The 23,248-nt window shown below is 40.0% G+C and overlaps 1 protein-coding gene across 2 annotated transcripts in view; it reads right to left on the bottom strand.

The window, feature by feature from the left end:
- Positions 1 to 23,248, bottom strand: part of LOC128892904 (zwei Ig domain protein zig-8-like) — a 242,943-nt gene that overhangs the window by 208,162 nt on the left and 11,533 nt on the right. For both annotated transcript variants that reach the window (XM_054153542.1, XM_054153543.1), the window contains exon 2: positions 14,007 to 14,132. In XM_054153542.1, the coding sequence (XP_054009517.1) occupies positions 14,007 to 14,106 (100 nt within the window). In that variant the 5' untranslated portion in view covers positions 14,107 to 14,132. The remainder of the gene's footprint in view (positions 1 to 14,006; positions 14,133 to 23,248) is intronic.

Genomic DNA, 23,248 nt, shown 5'->3' with positions numbered 1-23,248 from the left:
ACAACTGGTAAACAGCACGCAACAACGTTTGCAGAACGCCATTGCTGTTCGTTGTTGTCCACGACGTGTTGGAACTCGATTATTTATTAAACCTGTCGTTTCTTTTACTCGTTTTCAGTGTCTATATTTTTAAAAAGTGCTTTGTAAATATTATTCGTGCCAGTATCGGCGAATAAAAGTACGGTAAACAATATTCTACAGCTACAAAGCAACAAAGACTGAAACTAAAGAAGCATGTCAGAACCTGTAGACAAGCTTGCCAGCATTTGTTGAAAATTTTCAAACAGAGAAGAGTGAACTTACAAAATCCATCTGGTACAAAGGCTTTACTGAACCATGTTGCAGGATTTTCTACAAGGGTCTTTGGAACTTTATTTTTTAATAAAACACATATATAACTCTCATTAAAATTAAACCCTTAAAATTAAATAAATTACTAAAACGACCAAGAAGTCGAACATTACATCAAAATAATTAAACCAGCAAAATTACAGAGTTTCCGGCCGTGTTTCCACGAATTCGCCCACACAGAGCGCCGTTGCACCCGCGAAAACGCCAGCGTTTCCATCCGACGTTTCGGCGCGACGCGATCTCCGCGCGGAATTGTTTCGTGCGCGACAAAGTGATAATCACCTGTTCCGCGTAACTCACGCCTTTTTGTTCCCGTAGGCGCGTCCGACTCGGCCGCAAACTACGCTGATGTAGGGAGCATTACGTGCATCGGATGCGCGGCACAGTTAGCCCCCGAAAATGCCAACGGTGAGCCCGGCAAACAAGATACCGCGCCGCGGAGCGAAATTAAGCGTGCACGGTTTTTGTCGGGCGTGATCGAGAGCTGCGCGCAAATTGAAATTGTTTTGCGAAACGCGCAATGGGGCGAAACCGATGAGATTATATAGATAGGAGAGAGTAACATTCGAATGGCTCCTGTGGCGCGTTCTTCCTTATTCGTTGGGAAATTAAATCCTATTGTACTATTTGTTTGCTGTCGTAAATGGGACCATTGGGTTGTGCAATTTTAGTTTTAAGGCGTTAGTGCATAAAATAAGAGTTGAGAGAATAAGAAATAATTAATATTCGTTCTATATTTATTAACACGTTGACTGCTGTGTGCATTTTACGTGGTTTGCCCGTAGCGTCATGTCGTCGCCGGTCACCGGTGACCCCCACGGCGCTGTAGCAAAGTCGAGTGCCGGTCACCGGTGACCCCCACGGCAGTCAACGTGTTAATATAAGAAAAAACTGCAATACGAAAAGTTCCTACTAGTTCCTAATAGTGTTTAAGAAGAACGTTGTACTTACAATAAGAAGAGTTATCCCTGTAACAACTACTTTAAATGGTTACACTCTTGAAAAATAAAGAAAACAAAATTTAAAAAATTAAATTTGCGTGTTCATCAGAATCTTAAGACTCGATGGTTGAAGTCACTCCCTGTCAAACGCTGACGTTTCTTCTGAATTCGTATTATCTCGCCCTCAAAAATTTCCTAATACGCTTGATATGCACGCAAGGTCCGAATTTTAATTTGAAATCCGGCTGTCCCTTTTCCGTGGAACGGCGGCGATTAAAAACGTCGGTAAATTTTTCCAAACTGCACCGCACCGTAACTCTTCGTAGCGTTACGGCGAACCGCGGAATATGTTAATAGGGGAAGAACGAAAGGGTCGAAATTGGAGTCGCCGAAAATTTAAGCGCGGTCCCCCCCTACCCCTACCCCCTCCCGCGGACCATTTTAATTATCCGCGTTACGCGTCGCGCGCCGACTTATTCCCATAATTCCGTCGCCGCGTGCAATTAAACCGTTCGGGCTTCAACCAGCCGCACGCGATTCAACGCTATAATGAATTCTATAAAACTTCGTAAATAAAGTAGGCTCTCGCGGTTCCGCGTCTTTTAATACTGATAATCTATCGCTATATACAGGGTGACCCGGAATTAAGAACTGGATTTGGGGTAAAAGGTAGCTGAGACGATTCCGAAGCAAAGTTTCCTTTGTAGAAATGTTGGATGTCGCTTAATTTTTGAGTTATTAACGAAAAACAGTCGACCAATCGCAGCGCACGAGTAGCGCGCGCTCAGCTGTGAGAGGCTGGCTCAATGGCTGGCGTCCAATGGCTGACCCGAACGTCGTGACCCGAGCCAGCCTCCGGCGCTGTGATTGGTCCGTGGTTTTTCGTTAATAATTCGAAAACGAAACATCATTCAACATTTTTGCAAAGGAAATTGGTGTTCAGAATCGTTTCAGCTACCCTTACTCCCAATTCCGCTTCTTAAAGAAATTCTAGAACACCCTGTATGATATATATTAACACATTGTTGTCCGGAAATTTGACACAGAAGCGACTTCATGTGAAATTAAAACAATCTAAATAAACTCCAACAAACTTTATTCATATTTTACGAATATTCTACGAAATGTGGGAGAATCGCAATAAAACTCTGGTGTATTATAAGAATTTTACGAAAGTCTACCGTATCGTTTACTTCGAATCGAAAGCCCCGAGGACCTGACGCGTTACCTGACGAGTTTACCTTCAGGTGAATTATTTCTTCGGGGGGAAAAAAATTGTTTTTATTATAATCGACAGTGTAGAAGAAACAGTAGGGGCGTTTCAGCGAATCGGAGGACCGGAAGAAATATAAAGGAATCCTTTTAAGAACCAAGATGAACCCGTCTTCGTTTAACGTAAGACAAAGTTACGGTGTGATCGGTGTATTGGATACATTTAATTATTTCTGCGACGATAAAATCTCCTATAATAAGATTCAACGTTCCTTTTGATATTTCAATGGCAGGTGGATATTATCCAGGCTGAGATGTATCTGAATTAATAAACACGGTGTCATTAAGAGTCAGAAGATTAATTATATAAAATTTGTAATTTAAGTGCAATCTTAGACATATTTTCGTTTAAAAGAATAGATTTTTTCAAGGTCTCCTTAACAACCATTTATATTTATTCTGTTGACAAATAGTATCTCTACAGCATTCAATCTTATTTATAATTCGTCCTATACGCAGTCAACTCAACAATTTACCATAAAGTCAATTCTTTGCAGGATTCAGCAATGATTCAGTAGGATCTGGAGAACTCAATGAAAAGGCATGGAAGAACGGCTTATCCCTGAGGATCTCCAAATGTTTTGTCGTGAGATTCGCTCACAAGAGACTTCTTATCGGCTTCTCCTATCCTATCGACGTGACGCTTACCGAAAGTGCTGGAATTCCTCGGAAACCATTTTTACAATTATTTTCATTTCGCGTCATTTTTAATCAAATCTCTGTTTCTCGCGTTATATTATCCAACGTCAGAAATGTTTCCTCCAAGGCTCTCGGATAAGCTACTGGACTGTTTCCTCTGGGGTTCGTCTAAATGTAAAGTGCATTGTGAATTGCTGACAACGGTGGAAAATATAAAGGGGCGATTGTAGCCTGCGGGAGCCGCATTTACATCAGGAACGTCTGAACGTGACGCACCTTCGTTAATTAGCACGTAGTCAATTAATTATTATGCAATTGTTTTCGTGTTAATAAATATTATTCCAAAGGTTTCTTCTAGGCAAGGAAATTAATTATAATTGAAAATTTTCTCATTAACACTTTGACTGTATTTAAAAAAAATATCAGCTTATGGGGTGTGACAAAACGAAACTTTTTTGTATTTACAGTTTATTCATGAAACGTTTAGATTCAGAGATAAAAATTGAAAACGACAATGAATAAATAAATATTATCATTTCTATTTTGCTTAAGTATATATACCTTTTTGTTATGTTTAGGATGTATTTACTATATTGGCTTGTGTAATGAATACATGAAACCCTCATTCTAGCAATAACGTCCAATAAAAGTATTACACCCTATTCGCGTTATTGGCCAGAGCTTCCTGCGTCGCCACGCAGACCTCTCGTCCCATCGAACCCGTCGATAAGACGCATCGATCCCCATAGCCTAAATGGCGCGTGTAGGAGGGTGGAATCTTGAAAGCAATAATATTCACACTCCCGTGGGGTCATCGTGCACGAGCGACGGCACTTTTTCGTCGATAATCCTCGCACCACGAGCGCCCTGCTCCGTACCAGACCCGCTCTATATATCCACGTGTCTGTAGGGTAGTTTATTATTCATTGGGGTTGCATCCCCAACGCGGATAAACGGCGCATTGTTTATGCATTAGCCTACACCCTGCCTCTGGCCATCTCCCGATCTGGCCGTTGAGTTGATTCCCCCTTTTCTCACATTCTCGGCCATCAAACTTTCCCAGCTAATTGCGTCTGCGTTCGCCACGTTACCCGAAATACGACGCATTTAATCTGTGTTTATTTAGCCACCCTTTGTCGCTGCAACCACCGCCTTTCAGTGATTTTACGTCTTCCCAATGGGATCGATCCCTGTTTGGAATTTAATGGGTCTGTGTTACAGTGTAGATCATTCACTGGTTTGATTAGTTTAACTAGTTTGATTGTTAACTGTTTGCACTCCGAATTATATTTTTATTGAGTTATCAGAAGCTCCCAACGCTTTCACGTATTTTATTTGAAATTTATTTTAACTAGGAGCCAAAGCAATTTAAATAAATAAAGGAAGAAACAAATTCACTTAGATATCAGTTTTATTCTCACTTTTGTTGTATTTTGTAATTTTCAAGTGTATTGTATTTCCTGAAATAATTTTCTTCAGTATTGACTTGGATAGGAGTTAATCCACTATCAGTGAATTATCTGAGTTATGCTATTAGAGTATGGATAATGCTGCATGATGCAGGAGTATTGCGTATTTTGCGATGTAATACTCTATTTTGTTGGAATAGTTTGGATTATATTGTGGTGGCACTTTCTGTTCTCACCGCTAGAGGGACACGTCGCGTACGCGCGTTCCTCACAAGTGATCGCTTCCACCTAACATGTATAAGCCTCTCTCGACCAGTGTTCAAGCACCCAGGCACAGGTCTGCTTGGTAGCCTTACTGACGAGTCCACTTTCTCCAATCTCTCGCTTTTATATTACCAAACTGCCATCAAACTACTGTATTTCGCCGAATTTTACTGCAATACGTAGTATTACGTCGTGTCTTGCTGCATTATACAATTAAACTTTGTATGACGTCGTATTTTGCAGTATTATGCTCTCTATTAATGACCAGTAAGTTCGCGTAGGTATTTTTACGATGAGAGGAATAGCAAATAGAGATAACAGGATCGAAATAACTTGATTTCCGCTGGGACAGTTAATGATACTCTTTACGAGACCTGCTAATATACTTCTTGCGGATATAAGCGTTATTTATGACGTATTTTGCAAGCGGATAACGAACGAAACCGTAGCGAGAATTGAACGAAAGAAATTACGCCGGTTTTTCGGTCATCGTTCGAATCGTTCCGGCCGTAGATAAGAACCGAAGCGATTAATCACGAATTTCTGTCGCGGACAATCGGAGTACGAAATACAGGCGGAACAAAAGGGAGCTGGACCGCCTCGTATGAATAAAATAACCATTAATTCGACGGGGTGCCATGGCCGGGACGGAGAGTGATAAAATTTATAACAGAAGTAGAATTTCGAACGGGAATTCCGTTCGTCGCGTTTCGCCGGCCCGAGAACGGGATAAAGTTAACGAGTTTCGCAACTTGAGCTCGCCGGGTGCACTTCAATTTTCGCTTACAAGTGTCGCGCCGCCGTCAGAGGCGACACATTTTCGTGCCACTCTCGTGATCTCGGTCACGAAAACATGTTCTAAAAAACACTTCAGGTTTATTAGCTCGCGTACATGGATCCCCGGGCCGGTGCTTCGCGATATGCCAAATGACATCGACAGAATGGTTTTCCGACGCTCGTGGAAAATTATCGAGGACAGGTACATCGTATACGAGACGAGACACTTGAAACATTCGCTCAGTTTTAACACATTAAGGATGTAGGATTAAGGACTAAAGATTGAGGATAGGTTAAGTATATTGTACGAGGTTAAAATTTCATTTTTACAGAATTAGGAATTATGTAATTTGACATTTGCGATGAAACTCATTCTTGCGAGGTTCATTTGGTTTTAAAATTCATCAATACTCAGACTGATTTTCTTCAACACCTCAGCTTTAGAATTGATGCATATAGTGAAAATCCTTGTCACCTGCGTATGGATGACAGTGCCTTTCACTGTAGAATTAGAAAAATTAATTCTGAAATGTAAACAAAAAATGAATTTAAATGAAATACTTTGATCTCGATGAAGTTACAAAAATAAATACCAAAATAAATGTTCGATCGTGCAATTTTCAATAGTCTCTAACCAAAATGTAATCACAGTAGAAATTTTCAAGAGTATTAGTATGGCAGTTAATGTGTTAAATAAGCAAACTATGCTTGTCTGCGTTATCCACCCTCGTCTGTCGACGTAAACCGAATAGAGTAAAGACTAGATAAATGCAAGAAAATCTAGACCCAAACATTCCACTTATCCAGTCGATTCCGTCTTGCACTTATCCCGTCTTTCCTCTAAACCAGTGTTCTCTACGTTCAACAGAAGAATCTCATCCACTATTTCTATTCCTCGCTCGTTATCCGAGTAAAATGGTGGCCAGCGGATCTGGATGAGACTTCCCTCGTCCCGGATCGCTCGATAAGAGCCTGTGCCTCTTTGCCACGATCAGCCCGCGCGATTGATCAAACGCAAAGAACGAAGCTGCCTTCAAATATTACTTCGAGATTTCCCTTTCCTCCTTTCCCATCGGATCCGTATCGTGTTCTTATTCTCGTCGGGATTATACGTGACGGCGTGTATAATGCGGGTCGCGGAACAGCGTGACCCCAATATCACCCCTGCGCAGGGTGTACCGACCGTAGAACAGCCCCTCCACCAATCTCGAGACACGGTAAAAACTAAGATTACTATGCAATGCAATCAGGGGCGTACCCGGGGTTCTTTCAGATTAAAACACCGTCCGGGCTTACTGGTCGAAACTATTGTTCCGCCAAGAGCCGCTTTCTAACGAGATTGTCCCGACCGACGCCCGTTTCGACAAAAAGTTACGCGCAACAAGGTCTCGCGGAGAGATTCCCGTCTTGCGATCCCTTAGCTTGGAATAATTCCAGTCGTTGATAACAAGAACGATCACGGAGTTATTCAGTGAAAATGGCTGGGGTAAGTCGAGAAACACTACTGATAATACCTGACGTATTAGGTCGGTTCACGAATTAATATGTGAAACGTAGGTATTGTAAAAAAATAGTAACCTGTATCATTTTACAATATTTTCTCGCCTTTCTGGCATAGCTATGTGAACTTGGCACCCGACTTATCAAAAATTAATTTCCTTTTATAGAAAACGATAGTATTCCGTTAGTACCTGATTGTACCTTCGATAGTTTCGTTTGTACCTCCACCAATTAATAATTAAAAAAAATTCAAAAAATGGTCAGCACCCGACATCGAGATTTTTGAAATCGGTTTTCCCCGATTCTTTAGAATCGTTTGTACCAGTTTGTACCGCTTTTCGTTTCGTTTGTATCTCAATAGTTTAAATTTTATAATTCAACAGTATCAACAATTCCTTGTAAAATTTAAGCTATTGAGGTACAAACGAAAAGAAAAGCGGTTCCGGCGGATACAAACGATTCTAAAGAATCGGGAAGAAACAGATTTTAAAAATCTCGAAAATTAACGAACTTCACTCTTAGCCGGATCAACAATTGTTTGTAAAATTTAACCTATTGAGGTTCAAACGAAACGAATCAAACGAAACGATTCCTGTATAAATACAGGAATTGAATTTGCAGAAATGTCAATGTCATACTTTTTAAATTAATTTTTCTCAAAAAGGCCAAAATAGAGCACCTTGCCGCTTTGCTCAAATACTTTCCTAGTAGAGTACTACACTGTACTAATAGCTGATTCAAATCTAAAATTTGTTGTAGATTCTACACGCATATCATAATCATAGTTGAACGAAAACTGCGAGCTTGTAAAATTTTAAACAATAATTAAGAAACATCGCCTTTATTAAGTAAAATAAAATTACAGAGTTCAGGGAATGAAAGGATTAGGAGGCGACCTTACGCGTGGAATAGACGAATAAGCTAAGTAGGATAAACAACATGATCTGCGAAAAGGCAACAGTGTCGTGCGCAGCGTGAGCGAAACTTCAAATCCTGTTAACACGATTATCATGGAACAACTCAGTTCCAAAGTCCCGAAGTAAAATTATCCGTTATTATGCGTAAGAATCACTCGAACCATAACGTTGTAATTCTCTGTACGGTTAACGTAATATTCGAAGTGAAATCAAGACCGGAAATACGAGTTGAAAAATTCAGTGGATCAGTTTTTTTAAATCACGAACAATTTCTTCGATAAAATGGGCGAAAAAAATATTCGCTTCGTAGGAATCTAGCTAGTTTTTATGGAAACGTGGAAATAACATTGTTGCACAGTTGAATATATTTTGCCAGTCATTCCAATTATTTATGGAAGTTACGCACGCGGAATCAACGCGAGAATCGCGCCACATATGATATCAAAATACCGTGCTGCATTTATAGAGACGATGCCATTGTTCACCAGATTATTTTTTGGAGCTTTGGCACAAAAAAAAAGCGAACAACGTGGTTCCTAAATTTTCGTGGTGTCATTTTTTAACGGTTCAAGTTTTATTAAAAATCGAATGGCATGGATGACCTACATACGGGTTATTCGGTCTGAAGTCTGTTATTATACGAGGTTACTCTGTTGGCAGAAACGAGATGGAAATTTAGAACTATGAATTTTAGAATTGCTGAATTAAGAGTTTTGAGTTTCCGTAGGAAAGATATCCTAAGCATTGTCACTGTAATAAAGGAACTTTTGGAATATATGTATTTCAATAAAACTTTGTGGTTAAGATTTGTTTTCTAACTGTTTTTTGTCACTACCACTCTGACCATAGCAATGCGAGAAAATTGCGCTCAGACTGCTATCATATCTCGAAATAAGAAACCACTTAGACTTATTGCTAGACATTTCTCTTCTACTTGAACTAGCAGCAAAACAAAACGAAAGGGCACAGGGAAGGAAGTGCACCGTTTTATTTAAGAATGATATAGAAAGACAAATTAATTAATATTGCCAAATCTGTGCTGCAAATGTACATATGTACACTGTCTTGGAATATCCCATAAAGAATTATATAATTAAACAACTTTTTCAATTTTAAAATTCAGAACTTCTTTTATTCTGAAATGTTACAAGCAATGTTCTTGAATTCTAAAATTCTAAACTTCTTTTATTCCGAAATATTGCAAGCAATTCACTAATAACTCACCCTCATCCACTCACTAATAAATTACCCTCTCTCTGCGAAGAAACACAACCGTACGAAAAGTGTTAATTGTGGTCGACATTAAGGAGCTCGAATAGCTCGAAACAAATGCTCCTGCAAATAAGAAATTCAATGGCTCTCGTGCCGGTGACGTTTGCATTTGAACGAGCTCTCAGGGAATCAAAGGAGAGTTAAACATGTAGGCAGCGATTCAGTCGGCGCAGTTCCGTGGACTACTTTCCGCCGTGTCTGAAGAAGCCGTGAGAGCTGCGAATGGCTGAGCAATTGAATTTTGTTCTCGAACTTAATCAAGCGATAAATGGCGCTCGAAGAACTAGACGACACGAGGACCAAACAGAACCTCGGTGTTAGGTACAAATGGCATCGAGAGGAACGGTCTAGACTGTCCGTCGGAGTCCATCCATCGATAATATCGGTTTTCAATAAAACGGAAGCTCGAAACACGCCGCGAAATTTCGCCCATTAAGCCCGATGACGAATATCGAATCGAATTTATCGCGTTCTCCATTCTGCCGCGAACGCTCGCGAAAGCTCTTTCGCGTCTTGTTTCGCCCTATAGTTATAACGTTCCCGGTTCCCGCGGAATACTACTCGATAAATTGCCGGTACTTCGCGAGGTAATATCATTTTTCCAAGCAAAGACCCGTGCCCGTGTGATATAACTATCAATCGCGAAGTTTCCATGTATCATGGCCGGCGAGCCGCATTACGGTTGTCGTATTTCCTCCCATCGGTCGAAGACGAGGATCCAACGAGAACGATGGTTCTCCGCGACACGTCCAAGTGCTAAGAAAAATTGACGGTTTGTTAAACGAATATTATCGTCGAGGAGAAATATCTGCGGTTCGAACGTATGGAATGAAATAAGGATGTGGAAGGGAAAGGAAAATCGGTCTGGAATTTATTTTTAAATTAGTATATTTTAAATTGAACTATGTTAATTTAGTCGTTGAATAGTATAGTGGAATTATCGATTGGGGAACTTTGTTAGGGAATTATTTCGTTAGGCTTCTTCAGATCACATTTTATAACGTTTGTATATTTAGTGATCAATATTTTTGACTCGAAATATTCTAGATCTGCCATATTGAAAATGCCGGATCTAGTGTGAAAAAAAGATACTATTTGAGATAGCAAAACAATAAAAACAGCCTGAAGATCAGCTTAATTATTAAATATTATTAAATTGTCCCATAAATATTCGTACCCTCTATGTCTATCGAAGAAAGTTTAAATTAAATGGTAAGTTTGACGTTTCCATGTATAAATTTATTCGTATATATATATATATATATATATTTGTAATGAAAAATTCATTCTCTGATATCAAACCTATTATTCAATTTAGCGAAACTTCTTCAACAGACATAAAGGATACGAATATTTACAGGATTGACTCTATGCATATAAATGCGACAATAATTAAATAAAGAATAATAATGACTATAAAACCATAATTAAGAAACGTACATATATCGCCGAAATGATACGAAAGACAGAAGAATGAAAACAATAACCGAACGCGCAGAAACGTTATAAGTCATTCGCTCGTTGAGTATTCGTCCGCGTTCTCGTCTAAATTAATCAATTATTTTCGTTACGCTCCGATTGAAATCTGGCCCAGTGGGCGACGGCTCGATTGAACGCGATCGCGGGGCGTGATAAAATAAAATTCCCGCGATGCGGAGATACGGTCGATTACGCGCGACTCGACCGCCAAATCGCGCGAATTAAAGCATATTTAATGGAAGTAGCAATGCAGAACCTGCGGTCTATCGATCGCGTTCGTTCCCATTGGCCGCGGGACGAGAGCGTAAACGCGAGCGGAATACTCCGCGAAGAAACGAAATTGCCGCCATTGTCTCGCTTATTCCGCACGTATGCGGCCGAGAATAAAGGAGGAGTGTTTGGGATCATCGTCTTGGAACTCCGTTGATTATACGCAAGCCCGTGCTTGTTAGTCGTGTAATCGATGCCTGGCCGATGGAGCCACTTAGAACACCTAGAATAATTGAAGCAATGTCGATTGGCCACTCGAGAACACTTTGCCCTCCTCCATTTAATCGCGCCAGACACGTCTGCCAACGCGATACCAGTTTGCATGCCGTTCAAAATAAGCTTAGGGACTTTCCACCGTTTGGTTTCCGTTAGCTCGCTGCAAGAACCCTCGCTGATGATTAAGTATTCATGACCGATACAAACACGATACAGCATGCATAGAGAGCCGATGCTGCGCGAGCTGGACCAGCTGCGGCCAGTGATGATCTCAAGGCGAACAGAGATGGAGCAGATGGACCAGTCGAGGAGATAACAAGTAAACGTGGATGGGATGAAAGGGCTTCGATAACCTAATGATGCCCTAATGATGCCCTAATGATGGTCGTTCTAAGGGTATTCCAAGCTGGATACTTGTTAGAGTAACGATTACGAGTTTGATGACATTTGAGAATGTTGGACACTGCATTTTACTGTTTGAATAAATGTGCTAATTTTTCTTGAATGAATTATAGTCATTGAACGAGTAACAGGATGGAAATGTAATTCTGTTTATTATTAAAGACCAAAGACTGGGAATTGTATAAATTAATTCTGTTGAAGAAGGTTTCGTGTCGTTTGCACTTGATTATATAACTGTTACTATACGACTACATGTATATGTGTACTATATATTAGGTTGTCTCCTAAGTTTATGCCACTTATTCTCCTGCTACTCAAATTAATATATGAAACATAAGCTTGAGTGTTATAAGAAAAGGATATCTCTCTTGTTTTACACAATTTTCCCACATTTCTGACGTACTCATTATAAAGCCACTATAAAATTTCTGTAGTATTTTTATTAAATATTAACACAAACTTCAACACGAAGTTATACGATGACATAATATTATAAACATACACAGTACACAAAATAAACATAATGAATATATAATATATTTATGCATACCCATACAGTAATTATATTTTTCAATTACTCGTAATGTATATTATATATTATAAATATACATATACAGTAAAATAAACATAACGCATATATAATATATTTACGTGTACTAGTACAGTAATTATATTTTTTAATAACGTGTACTACCTATACCTTGATAAACGAGTCTAACGAGTCTAACGAAAAACGCGAGTGCACGGAACTTTTAGTCCGCCCTGTACACGGTTGGGGCCTCGAACAGACGCGGAAGAAACGCGAAATGGGGAAGAATGAATTCGATGACAAGACAGACATTCCGTCGGCGTTGCACGCTACTCGCAAAGCAACCGTGGCGCAGCGTGACACGTGTCAAACCGAGTGTCGTATAATTACGTTGTTACAATGGTTACGCGTTACTCTTCAGTCTTCTTGACTGGCACATTCGCCCCGTTCCACGCGAACTGCTTGTACAGATTTCATTATCGCCCTACCGCGGCTTCATAATTACAGCGCGGATGGATAGCCGTTAATTGCACAGAAACCCAGCGCGGTTCGCTTTCGTCGGTATCCAACAGTGGTTGTTGGATCGGGCGCGAGCCTTCCGGGCTCTTCCCGAGTGTCGTGTCTTAATCCGACTGCGATAAAATATGGATCTCGACGAATCCGTGCCCGATATTCAACCCTGACGCGATCTCGAAGCGATTAAAGCTCTATTGTCGATGTAAAGTTGTTGAAGCTCACCGGAAAGAGTTTTCTATGCATTTTAAAATGAAGGTGGATTCAATTCAAATGAGGATTGAATAAATGTCTGAATCGCTAGGAAATTATTTTTGAATCAAATTTTGCTCGCGTTTGACACGTAATGGAGTTTGAGAAGATTGTCTTTAGGTCTGCATAATAAATACGAAGCAGGGAAAATAGATATAGAAGACATGGAAAACTGATGTGTATAGTAATATAGTGATAGATATAGGAAATATATATAGATATAGGACATATGTATATAGAAAATTGATATTGTAATATAGATATAGTAATGAACTAAGAAAAAAAACTCTAGATCTGTATAAAAAATCTGTATAATAATCTGTATAATAAAAGAAGATATATATATATAGAAAATTAATATAGTAACTAGGTATAAGTCGAAAGAAAAGAAAGAAGATATAGAAGATATAGAAAATAGATACAATAATATAGATAGATTGATCGATATTGAAAATAGATATAGTAATATAGATATTGAAAGTAGATATGGTAATGGATTCAGAAAAGAAAATCTCTGGATCTGCATAATAAATCGTAAGAAACAAGTTCGCACGATAAAGGCCGAGTTCAGAGAAGAAAGAAAGCCCGTCGGAGAGCGTTCCTGTGTCAGAACAGAAAAAAGCAGACGATCGGAGCGGCACTCCGAATGAACGTGAGAAGTGGAAGCTCACAGCTAACTACAAGGAGCCTGGATCTCCAGAAATCTCCATCCAACCTAGAAGCAGACGAGCTGAGAGAATGGGGTCCTCGAAATCCTCCCAGACGGGAGACAGACGTCCTAAGCGGAAATACTCCTCGAAATTCTCCTAACCTAGAGATAGACGACCTACGGTGTACCTTGAATTCCTTTCTCTTCCAAATATCCTTCTCTAAGAAACATACACGGAACGACACATCTCTATGAGAATTCCTCGCCTCGTTTTGCGATCTATTAATCGTTTTTGCGCTGATCAAATGTTGTATAAATATCCAGGATTGTTTAAATAATCGAAACGTGGCTTACCGAAGCTCCTCACTGTAGGCAAAGCTGAGGGTTGCGCGCACAGAACATGGGTGCCTCCTAGGAGTGCCAGAACAAGTCGAAAAAACTTCATCCTGATCATTGTTGCGTCGCTATTCCATGGAACTCCTAAAACAAACAGAAACCACTTGAAATCGGAATACGCAACCTTCAATAATTATGCGTTTGATTTCTGTCGCACGAGAATGTGTGATTTAAAATCTTTTAATAATATGAAACGTGAATAATTTATCGATTTTCGATCAAATTAAATAAGGATGGATATCACGTTTGAAAATAAATGAGTAATACAAGGCATTGTCTTCAAAGTTTTGTTTCAAATACAAATAATATATTTCATTAATAACATAAGACGATAAGTAAGTAATGCGAGAGATTATTCAAAGTTTCATTAAAATCTGAGTGTTAAACCTCACGCTGTTCAATCGTCGAGTTCTGTACCAATTATAAATAACATGTTTCCATGCACAATAAAAAATTTACAGACTTCGCGCACATGCAAGTGTTGGAGAGATTGAAAATCGAGTGACGGATGTTAATATTTTGTAAGGTTATTTATTGCATTAATAACAAGACTACAAATTTACTACAATTTGTTGTCATTTATTCTCCGAAATCTACAGGGTGTTCCAAAAATGTTGGAGGTCCTTGAAAGAGGTGGTTCGGGGGGTGATTTGAAAGAATATTTTCCTCAGCGAAAATGTTGCCAGAGGTTTCGTTAAGAAGATATTGACAGAAAACCCGCCCGCAGTAGAATAGGCCACGCGCTAGACAGCCGCAGTAGAATAGGCTACGCGCTAGACAGCCGCGCGCTCTGATTGATCGGGGTTTTCTGTTAACCCTTTGCACTCGAGAGATGACTTTCGATCACCATTAGGTTTCACGCAGCAAATTTACAATACCTAATGTTTCTTTAGGTTTAATTTCTTTGGAGCTCGAAGTGTCAATAAAATGATTGTCGACGAGGTAAAGGTGACTATATAAGGTAAAGGTGCTAATATGATTATTTTGCAAAAACATATATTTGTGGTAACTTATTTTATATATAATATGATTGCTGAACAAAAAGAATTAAAACTTCAAAATAATAAAAACGACCATATATTTTCACTTGGACGCATATGTGCGTCATCCGCAACGGAAGTGTTAAAGGATTTAAAATTATTCATAGCTTTCTCAAAGACCGTAATATAAGTACATGTAAACAAATTGTAAAACAACTGTTGTACGATGTATAAGCAATTTATGGTTAGAAGCAATAAAATAAATAAATATACGAGCGTCGAGCCCCATGCTATTCGATCATCGCGTATCGTTCCAATTATAAATAACATGTTCCATTAATTATACAAGAAAATTGCATCAATCACGGATGACCCGGCAGGAGGTGACAGAGGTTATAATACCTCCAGCGTGCTCGCGTTTCGGAAACAGGCGACGGTACTGCAGGGTTAATATCCCTTCAGAGTTAGCCCGATAACCATAAGTCAAGATCATTCCAGCTAACACTCCGTTCATTTCTCGAGCTTTGCTCGGAGACATGGCACTCAGTGCTAGCAGGGACTCTATCTCCGCAGCTCAGAGTCTCTTCCGTCCCTCCAGAGTTAGCTCTCATCCAGCAACCGGTGTTCCTGCGGCTCGATTCGCGAGAAGCATTAATATGCTTCAGCCGAACCATTCCGTGCTTCGTTACAGTAGCTTCTTAGGCCTGATAAGCCTCGGAGGAGCGAGAGGCGCGCTATCGGCTCTGGAAAGTCTATTTTAAATTCTCGCACAGCGTCACTCATCCCCGCTCCGTTCATCCAGGGAACGCGGTAAGGTGTTTTCGACGGCGTCGGTCGCGTAGCATATTAATTTCCGATAAATCAAGCCTCTACCAGCTCACGCCGTTCCTTCGGCTTCTTATCAGGGCCCCGCCGACGCCGAGCCGCAGCGATCCGATCGCTGTATCAGAATCTCATTTAGCGGGAAAACGGTTTCCACTGCCGCTTTATTTTCCTTGCGTTCCTCCACGCCGAACGAGGAAACGTCTCACAATCAGAGGAAGATCGGCTTTCGGCCGAACCATCGGTCCGACGATCGCGTTTGAATTCAGCAACGCAAGCGGTTGGCATCCCACGAGAATTCCACTCTTTCTCTCTCTCTCTCTTTCCCTCTTTCTTTTTCTGGAACACGCGTCGATAAGCCATTTCGTTCCTTTTCTGTCCTGCGCCGCTGGTTTCATTTAACGAAGGACCGTCGCGACGCCGGGCGAGTGGAACGAGTCCTGTGTAACGAATTGAGCCAGTGGAGAACCCCTTCCAACAGGATTTTTGAAGATTTCAGGATCGATCCTGGATCCGATATTATTTAGAGCAATTTACACGCGATCAATCGAATTGTTGCTAATTTTGTAGGGGTTGGACTCCTTCTGGAACTCGTTACGTCCCCCAAACCCTTGGGTCTGTATTTAACTCTTTGAGTACCAGAGGAAATATTAAGCAAAGATGCATTGTGCGTTGGATATTGACGTTATTTTCGTAAAGCAAAAATGATTTTTTAGCGAGTTAAAGACTCAATGGTTTGAAGACAAACGTGAAATTAAATGAATTTAATAAATTTTTGTAGAATCTTCATATTATTAGGTAGACTGGAAAGTAATGTCGTTTCTTTTACATTAAATTCAAACAAATTTTTAATAAATTTCTAATTTCAATCAATTATGTAATCGCCTTCGTTATCAACAGCCTTTTGCCATTTAGTGTGCAAATTTTCAACGCCATATCGATGAAAATCAATGAGCTGATGAGTGATAAACAAGTATTTAAAACTGCCCAAACGACATTACTTTTCAGTACACCTAATATATTCGAGATAAAATTTCACAAAATTTATCCTCCATCTTTAAATGGAAAAAAGAATTAAAAGGAGTTTCGATCAAATTTAGCTCCCACGTTTTCTGATAAAAGCGCGCAAGATGAGATACTTATTTTTCATTCCTTCCTTTATTCTTTCTCATCAAAGCCCCTCTTGGAAAAGGCGCTCCCCCTTCCCCTGGTTCGCTTTCACGTAAAGCCAGTTCTACGTGTCTGTATACACGTTTTATACTTTCCTAGCGTGCATGCACAAGAGCACTCGGAACAAACCGTTGTCCTAGAATAAACAAAGAGGCTTCGCAGAAGTGACTCCATTCCAGTTACAATACTCAGAACGCAACCTTCTTCCGAGATCGACGAAATCTCGTTTCCAGGGACGCGATTCGATCGATGCCGTGGGTGGTTGGGCGATGGCGGTGGAAAAGCTTCGTTAATGTTCCGTCACGATCAAAGGAATCGATGAAACCGATCGCGGCGATCATAAATCATGACCACCGGAAACGGGGAAATAAATGTCCTGTCTGGCTAGCGGTTGAAAGACTCCGCGGTGGGAACAATTTACGATTAACTTGTGTGACGTATCGGCTGGGTGGGGAGACATGTTGGAATAAATCTCTTGTCATTCACAAGCTTTTAGTTCGCAGGAACCGTAACGCTTCACGCTCGGTCAGCTCTCGAGATAAACTCGTGATTAACGACGCGAGTTGACTAAACCGTTTAATCGTGTAACCGCCGATTGCGGGAAGAAATTTCGCGATTGGTCTTGATGTGCTCGCGTAGGCTTCGCACGAGTTGCGCCGATGGTGTCGCGTGTATTTGACGCGCAGGACTGAACTGGTGTGAATAGTTGAATTGCGTCGTGATAGGCAAAATAAAGGTCTAATTACGCGTTTGGATGTTTCATGTAATTTAATGGAAAATATGTATATTTCGCGTGACTTGTATGTTTGATATATTATACAAAAAATTTTAAGATTACTGTCTACATGTTTATTTAAATAGTATTACTTGTCTATGTTAAATATTTTGTATACTAATTAATCAACTTTTTAATTATATATCCATTCTATTTTTTAGGGTATTTGATAAATTAGGATTCCAAAGGGAACTCGATTTGGATTGAAAGATAATTTACTCTACGCAAATCTGTCATAACTACTTTTACATTAGATAATCATAATATTATTTAAACCGAAGCTGAATAACCGAAGCTTTCCATTTCGAGTAAAGATTAATAATAATTAAAATCCTGTAGACAATTTGTATTTATAGTATATAATTATAATATTATTTAAACCCTCTGTATAATTACTATCGAAATTAGAACATAGGAAAGTCGTAATTTTGTTATTTGTCCTCTGTTATAAATAACCGAAGCTTTCTGTTTCCAATTAAGATTAATAAACTGTTAAGTAAACATCCCCACGAACTCTGTGGAAGTCTAAAAACAGATTTCCAAGGAGAAATCCGTTTCAGGACTAACGGGAACACAACGATCCGCGACGCTGTTCGTTGGAAGTTGCAAATGAAGATCGATAAACATTACCATTGAAATAGGAAAGAATATGTCCCTACCAGCTACTAAAGTTTCAAGGAGTTCGTATCTCTTAGAAAACTTCTCGTACACCGATAACAAAGCGATCGCTAAAAGATAGCCCGCTGGTTATCTGGTGCAAGCGCTTGCAACTTGTTATTGAATTCGTCTCAATTAATTTGCTCTTGCTTGGCATATTAAATCGTTTTCATTAATAAGTACACAAGCATAGACAGTGTAAATCGCAAGAAACACCAGAAAATGAAAGACCATTTATTCCATAGCCAAGAATAAGGAGTTGAACGGCAACACGAATCGTGAACCCTGCAGTATTATGGAAATCCAATAGTCCAAGTGTCCAAGAGACCAGAAGTAAAAGAATTTAGGAGACCAAGAATCAAGGAATCCATGAGTCCAAGAATCCAGGAATCCAAAAATCCATGAGTCCAAGAATCCAGGAATCCAAGAATCCAGAAGTAAAAGAATCTAGGAGCCCAAGAATCCAGAAGTCCAATAATCCAGGAGTCCAAGAATTCAGGAGTTCAAGATTCCAGAAATCTAAGAATTCAGGAATCCAAGAATCCAGAAGTAAAAGAATCTAGGAGTCCAAGAATTTAGAAGTCCAAGAATCCACGAATCTAAGAATTCAGGAATCCAAGAATCCAGAAGTAAAAGAATTTAGGAGTCCATGAATCCAGGAGTCTAAGAATTCAGGAGTCCAAGAATCTAGAAGTAAAAGAATCTAGGAGTCCATGAATCCAGAAGTCCAAGAATCTGGAAGTAAAAGAATCCAAGAGTCCAAGAATCCATGAGTCTAGGAGTCCAAGAATCTAAAATTCCAAAAGTCCAAGAGTTCAATAGTCCAAGAGTCCAAAGCTCCTACATCAAAATCCCAAATATCCCAAGATTGAAAAATCGGAGTATCCCATACTCCACAACCTAATAACCTCCACTCGTTCTTCAGTATTCTCCCCCGCAGTATCGTGCGAACGGTATTTTGACGACTCTCAAGTGGGCGCCTCGATGGGGTTGTCGTAGTCCACTGAAACGCGCAAAAGTGTTTTCAAGCTCGTCCATAAATCCATGGGCGCGCGGGCCACGCTAATAGTACACGTTGTAATGTGTCCCTTGTCGCTAGCGCAGTAACATCAGTCCCCCGTGTCACGCATTAATCCACTTCAAAGTGGAAAGGACCGCCGTGTCACGCGCAGAGTTCCACTGGATGACGTACTGTTTCCCCCCGAAATATAGGATTACCATTGATCAGGCAGCGTTCACTTGCTAGGAATTCAGGTCTCCGTCTTTGCATACGACCATTGTCGGACCGCGGCCCTCCGCGTCCGCTAATAGGGTATTCGCGTGGCCAAATATACCGGTCGCATGACAAATCTGCTAATCGGCATTCGCTGCGGAACGTATAGAATCGTTATGGTCGCGCGAACCCGTGAGTGATTAGTCTAACCCGGTGCGGCGTATCGGTTTCCTGAATATTGAACGGAAACGGGATTACATATTCCGGCGACCGTTCCGACGGTTTTGCCCGACGACAACCATGCTTTTTGCGTCGTTAGCCGTCATTTGCATTCTAATCGCACCGCTCCCGATCGTTCTTTCCGTGTTACGTCCCAGAAACCATCCGCGACGACCGTTCCCTGTATTAACGTGTTCGACTGTACAACATTCGGAAAATCTATTTCGTTTTGGTCTTCTCTTGAAATGTAGACTTTGGATTTTAGTGAATTATCTAATGTTCTGAACAAATAAAATAAATAAGAAATTAGTCGGTGAGTGTAAATTTCGAAGCGTTGTATCTTAAAAACTAATAAAAATCGGGTGAATACATTAAAGCTTAATGAATTCATCTTGAAAAGCACCATAATTCCTTTTAAAAATGGAACTTCACTCTCATATCTTTTAAATTAGTAGACACCCTATTATATCCTACAATTTACATGTAAACAATTTCTTCGTATCATCAATAGTTATTGAGATATGCGTTTCCAACACTTTAGCGTGGAAACCCCGTATAGTACCACTAATCAGAGTTCCAATTAAATCCGTCGCTAATTACCAAACAACCCAATGCGATGAAAAGTAAAATCATAAGAAAATAATTTAGCGACTCTGTCAATTCTGCTAAAACATGGTCCAGGAGGTCGTGTATCGAGCGAGCTTTTTAAAGAACTACGGATAAAGATCACGCCGCGCTTGAAAAAGCGCAATTATTGCGGTGATATGTCCGTAATCTAATTTACGCGAATAAAAGAAAATTCTCAAAGCACGTGTTATTTCACGGAATAGTAGAGAAATGGGTCTAATGGTTATCGAGGCGTGATATACGCGGCGAGAATGTAATAAACCAGATATATTTGACAGAGTTACGAGCGCGCAAGGAAAGCATAGAGAACGTGTTACATTGGCTTCCACTGCGTGAGCGCAATGTGCACGTATATCGCGCAAGAAATCGCGCGACACGTGGCGACCCAGCTGATATAATTCTTCTACACGTCGAGTAATGTGATATCTACTTACTCGACGAGCTCGTGGTCCATTCACAGACCATAATCAAGACTGAGTAAATACTCAGGCGAAAAAAATTCATACAACTAGGCGATGGTTGCAAACAAACATTTCACTGTAACAGTGTTTTAATATAATACATTATAATTCGTATAAAATCTTAATGTACGTTTGTTAAGGTCACAATTATATATTTTTTTTCTGAGATTCTTTCCAGTGAGAAAATAATTTCTGCTGCATATATAAAATAAAATGTTTGTAAAAATACCTGTACTCATTTTTATGAAAACGATTCATCTTGTAAAAAATGCTACACGAAAATATAAATATTTGATTCTGCTCGCAGACGTCATACACTGGTATAGTACAGTTTAGAGAAAACGGCCTATGAATTTTTCCAACCAGAGGCGTGAAAAGTTTGACGAGGCAATATAGAGAAACATAGCATTTTTATTAGCGATCTGTACACTTTTTTAATCAAACTCTGAAATGCCATCTCTTCGTTCCTATCTATCACAGAGAGTTTCGCTTGGCTTCGTTTTTTTTTTTCATTGGAAAGTAATTAAAAAGAGTGCTTTATTTGTTTTGTGAAATACTGTATAGTTTCGAAAATATAGTGCACGGATTAAAGGCACGTGCACACCGGTCGCAGTATTTTCTACGTTTTACTTTGCTCACGTTTTTTTTCAAAATAAAATGCATCAAACTCCCACCCACGGATGAAATGCTTCTTTCTATTTCTCGCGTTCTCAAAATCTCCGAGGAACGGGCTAAATTCGAAAGCGGATTTTAATTTCTGCTGGTCCATTTTTCAAGGTGAACCGAAAATTCATCGACGCGGCCCGTGATTCAGTGCTCGCGGGAAAAGCGATAAATTGGAAAGCGCATTGCCTCCGCACAGACCGAAAAGAAAGGAAAAAAATAATGGATCGTTACCACCCACGCTTTTTCCAAAACAAAGCTTCAGCTCAATCCGCCTCCCGTTGGCTGCGCCTGTTTCGTACCGTTCAACATTCCGGACGGTTTTCATCGAAACACGAGAATTTGCACGAAAGCACGTTTACAAGGTGTACTCCCGAACGTGTCATGTAGATAAGAAACCGCCAAATGAATGCAGTCGCATGACGCAGCCATGCAAAGCAGAAGCCACGTTGACTTTCAACTCCGGCGCGAGGAGACCGCGTGTATGCACGGCCTGCACGCGTGCATCCGCCCACGCAATATCTCAGCGCAACGCCAGCCTGAGACCGTTCACGTTGACAGTGTAGGAAGAGAAAGCAAACACGCTAGACAGCGTAATTTCGCGGTAGAAAAATGATGCACACTGATATCGAGTAACTACGAAGACAAGTCTTCGCCGTTTGCATTTATGGAGTTTGGACACCATTTGCCTCCATGTTTCTTCAAATGTATAAATTTGAGAGTTTTAATAGAATTTTAATGACATGGAGCGATTGGAAATAGAATTATAAATTAGTTTCTTTTAAAGTTATTAGACTTATTATTTAATTGGGAATGTTTATGGAATTAAATGAAATTAACTTCAAATGGAGATGTCTTATCTTTTAAAATGTGTAACATGTACTTTATTGTTGATATTACTATCACTTATTCGAACAGTCAATTAGTTTTCCAAAAGAGAGTGTTTCAAGGATCTCCAATATTTTTGGAACATCATGTAGATTTCGAAGAATAAGTGACAAAAACTTCTACTAAATTTCTAGTGTTCATAATACTACAATAAATAACCTTACAAAATATTAACAGCTGTCACTAGATTTTCAAATCTCTCCAACTCTTGCGCGTGCGTGAAGTCTGTAAACTTTTCAAGTTCATAAGGTACAATTTCTTCTTTTAAGAATCATAGAACCCACAACTCCTACAGAAATAAAACTTAAACGCAGGTCTGCCAAATTCCTCGAACTTGATAATTGTACATTAAATCGTTTAAACGCCCCACTTTAAATGGAGCTGTTACAGCGATACGATCTACACGCGAGCTTCCCTCCATGGCCTCGCAGGTACCAATTGTTTCAACTGGACGTTGTTTACCTACAGTCCACAGTCTACCATTCCCTCAAGCCACTCGTGCCCTGCCAGTGTTTCCCAGTTTTTCACGTTTAAATCCACCATCTTCGCATTACTTTGAATTTCAGCTGGACAACTCGTGTCACGACTACGCAGACGTTCTATTTCTGTTGGTGCACCACCATTTAATAGACGAAACGCGGGGCTCGCGCAGGACAAACTTCACTTCCGTAAATTGCCCGGCGTGCATTCAGCATGAATCCATCTCGATAATAGCGTCGATTGTT

This window comes from Hylaeus anthracinus, unplaced genomic scaffold, assembly GCF_026225885.1.
Source record: "Hylaeus anthracinus isolate JK02 unplaced genomic scaffold, UHH_iyHylAnth1.0_haploid 2, whole genome shotgun sequence".
Lineage (NCBI taxonomy): Eukaryota > Metazoa > Arthropoda > Insecta > Hymenoptera > Colletidae > Hylaeus > Hylaeus anthracinus.
This window is presented reverse-complemented; position numbering and strand designations above follow the sequence as displayed.